General features: G+C 30.1%; 1 protein-coding gene across 1 annotated transcript; it reads right to left on the minus strand.

Moving 5' to 3' along the window:
• Positions 1-1,219: 1,219 nt before the first annotated feature.
• On the minus strand, positions 1,220-3,336 carry LOC129288618 (cyclin-U2-1). The gene is made up of 2 exons (XM_054925287.1): positions 2,750-3,336; positions 1,220-2,262 (listed from the first exon to the last, which is right to left on the minus strand). Exons 1-2 carry the CDS (start codon positions 3,175-3,177, stop codon positions 1,995-1,997), a joined length of 696 nt encoding a protein of 231 aa, XP_054781262.1. The 5' UTR covers positions 3,178-3,336; the 3' UTR covers positions 1,220-1,994.
• Positions 3,337-5,357: the final 2,021 nt, after the last annotated feature.

Genomic DNA, 5,357 nt, shown 5'->3' on the forward strand with positions numbered 1-5,357 from the left:
CTATCGCAATAATTAAAGGCAACACGCATACTTTTACAGCTACATTTGAATAATGACCTAGTTAGTTACTGTAATGCTTCACAGCTCGCACAAGTGGCATTAATCCCACTATTATATTTGCGTATGGAATAAGCAAGTTTGTTATAACAAAATTATGATTGATTGCCGTTTCAATCTCGTGAAATCTTCCTCGTTGTACACACACACACACACACACATTTTTGGGTCATGATTTAAATTAATGTCAACAGTAATAAATTGAATGTCTTTTGAGAAAACGCCAATTCTCATTCCATTTTTTCTTGTAATTATTGGTTTATTTTGTTTGAACAAAGAGCTTTTTTTTTAGTAAAACAAATATCAAGAAACTTTTACAAATATAGCTCATGTTATAAGATCAAACTAAAAAAATAGCCTAATATTTATTATGTTTTGCATTATAACTGACTTATTATATTTGTCAATAATGTATCATTGTATATCAATAATAAACTCTTTATATATCAATGTGAACCAACCATATTTTTAAATTTTTAAAAATTTGATTCATATTTTTTGAACACAATATTTTTTTGGCCAATGGGCCAATTATCCAAATACTGGTAAACTAAAAATTACAATTATTATAGTCTTTGATGTAGTGTAATTTTGATATCGTAAGGCAAACTTAAAGTTAATCCAACAATTCATCTAATTAGCCCGTGATGTATTCCAATCCTTGTTATAGAAGGGCACATTTTAAAAGAATTATTTAATCCTAAATACAAGACACTTGATAAAATATTAATTTTATTTTTTTCAATGCTACTTTTATTTAAATTTATTAACTATAAAAGAGAATGTAATATAAAGTTTAAAAAAATTCACTTAAATATAGATAAAATTTAGTGCTGATATCTTCAAGCATACATGAGAATGCGTGTGCATCTAAAAATATCCTACCCATTTCACTTACATAAAAATTCTAAAACTCGGTTTATAATATTTTATTAAAAGCAAAGATTTCCACCTACTTATGCCATCATAGTTAATAAGGTCATGAAAAATTAAAGTTGGGACCTCAGGACAGGGAAGCCGGCAATTCAATAATTGCTTGTTAATTTACTTGTTACTCTAAAAAGGGGAAACTTGCAACATATCCCAATCCTAGAAACATGCACAGTTAATAGTCATAGAGCAAAAGGAAAAAAAAAAAAGGGAAGGGGGGGAGAGAGAGAGAGAGAGAAATATAACTATAAAAATTATAAGGGGGTATTTAGACATTAAATTCTTTGCACTGAAAATCCTTGTACTTTCACTTCCCTTGTGTAGAAACAAAACAGATTTGTACAAAGATGACTCTCATAATTGTGCAACACCACTTCTTAGCACTATGTCCCAATCTTCCAGCAAACTTAGATATACAAGTAAACCGATCTGTACTCACACAGGCAGCCTTCTCTTACAAGCAAAAAAGCTGAAAAAATCAACTTAACATCCGGTGACAAGTGAAAATTTTTTACAACATACTCCCTCCGGTCCTATTTATAAGTCATTTCTACCAACCTCATCAATACCAATACAATAAAAGTACAAGGAATAAAAGTAAGTAAAATTCTAAACATACCCCTATATAACAAATCTAAAAAGTAATGTCCTGTTACTTTTTCTCTCTCATGAAGGGTAATTTTAAAAATACCTCTCAAATATTATTTAAAAAGGCGCACCATGACTTATAAATGAAATCAAATATATCTTTTAAAATGAGATTTATAAATGTGATCGGAGGGAGTAGTATTGAATTCCTTGACTCAATGTTTCAAAATTCCAACCTAGATCCTCTCTACAATATGGCCACAGAAATAACAGTGAGAGACCATTGTGACATGTGGGTCCCATGCAGCTAGTAGGTAAAGTTTAAAGCCTTCAAAAATCTTTTTTAATTTCACTTGTCATGGATTTATCAGGTAACCCCTATTAACCTCAAACACTGCAAAATATATTCCCATAATCTTCTACAGAGTCACACGGGGAATCTGAGTGTATGTTCTTTCTTCTCTGACATGCTTTGCTTTGATCTCTTCTGCACATCTTAGAGTTCTTTCAATGTGGTAGCCTCCTCCAATGCTTACCTCTCTCTCTAAATGACAGCAATAACTCTCAAACACACTCACATTTACATGCAACTTGAAACCCATCAAGAATAGAAATTCAAGCTCCAAGTTATTCAATTCAATCGTTGTCAACCCACCAACCCTTGCAAAGTAAGAATTTCTGTAATTCCTGTCATATCAAAGAATGAATTTTCCCTCTTTAGTCTATTTTTCCCTGTTTCAACTCATAAGTCACATAAACATCATCCACCAAAATTTTGGTGACCAAACATATATACAAAGCACTGATTAAGACTGAAAGGTATATAGACATTGTCTCATTTTAAGAAACCCCTTACCAAATAGATGAAAATTCAGTGAAGGTTAGGTTGCTCTATTTCTTAGATATCTTTCAAACCAGTCCCCAAAATTGAAATTACACATAATGTTGTTCTGAATACAATTTTGGCCAGATGTCAGATACAGATAGCTAATTCTCACCCAAACTCAATTTTTATGAAGAAAACTGTATGGTTGATCAGACACAGGTTTCTGATTACTCAGAAAACTACGTTTAAGCGAACAAAGACCCCAGAAAGTTAATGCATCTAAGGCGTATGTGAAAAGTCCGAAGAGAAAAAAAGTTGCAAGGAAGAAGGAAAGAGGAGAAAACTCACATGTCTTCGACATACTTAGAAGCGACCATGATGGTAGTGATGAGAAGCCTGTGTACATTTCTGGCATTGATTCGAAACCCAGGATTGTTGTGGCAAAAGCGATCGATATAGACATAGGCGACGACATACACAGAGGGGCCAGCGCGAGTGTAGCGAAAGATTCTCTCCAGGTAGGATTGAATGGTCATGTCAGGAATCTCTCTGCAATCGAAGATGTCGGTGGTGCAGGAGGAGGCTCTGGACAAAGCCCAAGAACAGTTCTTTATAATTCTCTGCGTTCTGGCCATGCTCCTTTCGATCAGGGAAGCCAGCACGTTTATGACTAACGGGGTGCTTGAATCTTGCTGGTATGTGTAGGAATACAAATCAGAGCGGAGCTTTCTTGGGGAAATCATCAGAGAAGAAGAAGAAGAAGACGAAGACGCCATGGATGATAGAAGGAGATTGGGAAAGGTACTGCTGATTGGGTTTTGATAGCGTTTGAGAATTCTGGAGAAGGGATTATATATACACACATGCACATACACCCAAGGCTGACCACTGAAATTTTGCAGACAGATGCACTTGGGGGAGTGGTGACTGGTGAGGTACTAAAAAAATTCTTACTTTAGTCAAAAAGAAAAAGAAAGTTGTTGGAAACCGCACTTTGATCTGAATCAGTCTTCTAACATCTGAAATTGTATTTTAGAATATGCAAGTAATGTTAAATAAATGTATTAAAGTTAGTTGCAGGATACTTATGAAATCATTGTTATAGTGAGAATTCAGAGGAGATTAAACAGAAAATAATAAGGGTTAGGATGTATTTTTATTTTTAAAATATTTTTTAAAGAGTATACAACACCTTAATATTTTTGTTGAATAATTTTGCCTCTTAAAGTTATTGAAATGAAATATTTTTACTCTTTTTATCAAAAATTTAACATTAACCTCAAATGTTGACTATTAAAAAAGTTAACAGAAAGAATAAAAATACTTTATTTCAACAATTTAAAAAAAATTATTACAACAAAAATATTAAAATGTTAAGTACTCCTCACAAAATACTTTAGAGATTAAAATGTATATTTATTCAAATAATATCTCATGTTTTCTAAAATCGTTGGTGATAGAATAAAAAAAAAAAGAAAAGTTGGAAGTACTATTAGTTTATTATATTTTATTTTAACTTAATAATTTTATTTTACACTCAGTAGTTAGGAGTTTAAAACAATCACTTGTAAATTGGGCAGATAAACTCTTTTAGCTATTTTTCTGAAGTATTTCCAAAATGTGATAGGATGCTTAAATTTTTTTTTTTTGAACTTTTTTCCCAAAGTGAAAAAGTGTTGATACACTCCAGGGGGAAAAGGCATACTAAATTTGCTTCTACTATTAATTGCTTACTATCTTTTTGTATTTTTATGTTATTAAAAAAATTATAATCTAACACTCCATTTAAATCATTCCATTTCTCTTCTGTCTATAAATTTAAGTTTACCTTTTGGAGGATTAACTTAATATTTTTTCCATATATAAAATCTATATATCTGTAGTTCTGTATACTATAATATAAAAATTATAAAAAAAATAATATTATTATTTAGGAGTAATAAATAGTACAACTTCCTTGAGAATTTGTGTGGACTACCGAGACTAATTATACATGTGCTGTCAATTGTAAGCTTTTATCCAGTGTTTTTAAAATTAGATTGGATCGATCTAGTTTTCGATCTGGTTCATATAAAAAAATTATTTTAGGGGTTGAGTCGGTTCGAATCAGTTGTCAAAGCGAGAACTGGATCCAATTTTTAAAAATCAAACTGTTCAAAAAAATTTTATTTTTTATCAAATTTTTAAAAAAATGACAAATTTTTTTAATCATTTAATAATATGTTGTATCATATGACTTCTTAAGTCATGATAAACTTAAAATATTTAATTTTTTTACATTAAATAGTAATTTCATATGTATTTCTTATATTTAGATTATTATATACATATATAATTTTTTTAATTAAATTATTACATCACCGGTTTGACCATTAATTTAACCCAATTGAACCATATGAACTGTGAACCGCTGACTTTTTTGATTTAATATTAGATCTGGTTCTGAAAATATTGCTTTTATTTGTGTTCATGACTTACAGGAGTGAACAAAAAAACGAGAAATTTGGATAATCAAAAGTGGTTAAGGATTAAAAAGTGGATTTAACTCTGTCCACATATGATTTCGGATTTAAATATCGAACTAAAAGACCTTCTTCAATTGAGAATATCTAGCTTAACAGTTAACACCAATCCAAATTGATTGATGATACTCTCTCTGATGTTATATGTATAAATTACTTTTAATATATTTTATAAAAATTTAAAAAAAAATTAAAACTCATTAATTTTATCTAAAAATTTAGGATAAACATAACTTTAAATTTTTATACTTTACTTGAGTTTTATTATAAGTCTCTACACTTTTTTCGATACTCTAAGTCTTTACATTTTTATTTTTTAATATTAAAGGTCCCATCTCAAACACTAAAAAATAAAAATATAGAGATTCAGAACACTTAAAAGAAGTGCAGGAACATATAACAAATTTTGATCAAAATATAAAGACCTAAAGTTA

Source organism: Prosopis cineraria, unplaced genomic scaffold, assembly GCF_029017545.1.
Source record: "Prosopis cineraria cultivar Desert tree isolate PC_DT_omini unplaced genomic scaffold, ASM2901754v1 PC12, whole genome shotgun sequence".
In the NCBI taxonomy this organism is placed as follows: domain Eukaryota; kingdom Viridiplantae; phylum Streptophyta; class Magnoliopsida; order Fabales; family Fabaceae; genus Prosopis; species Prosopis cineraria.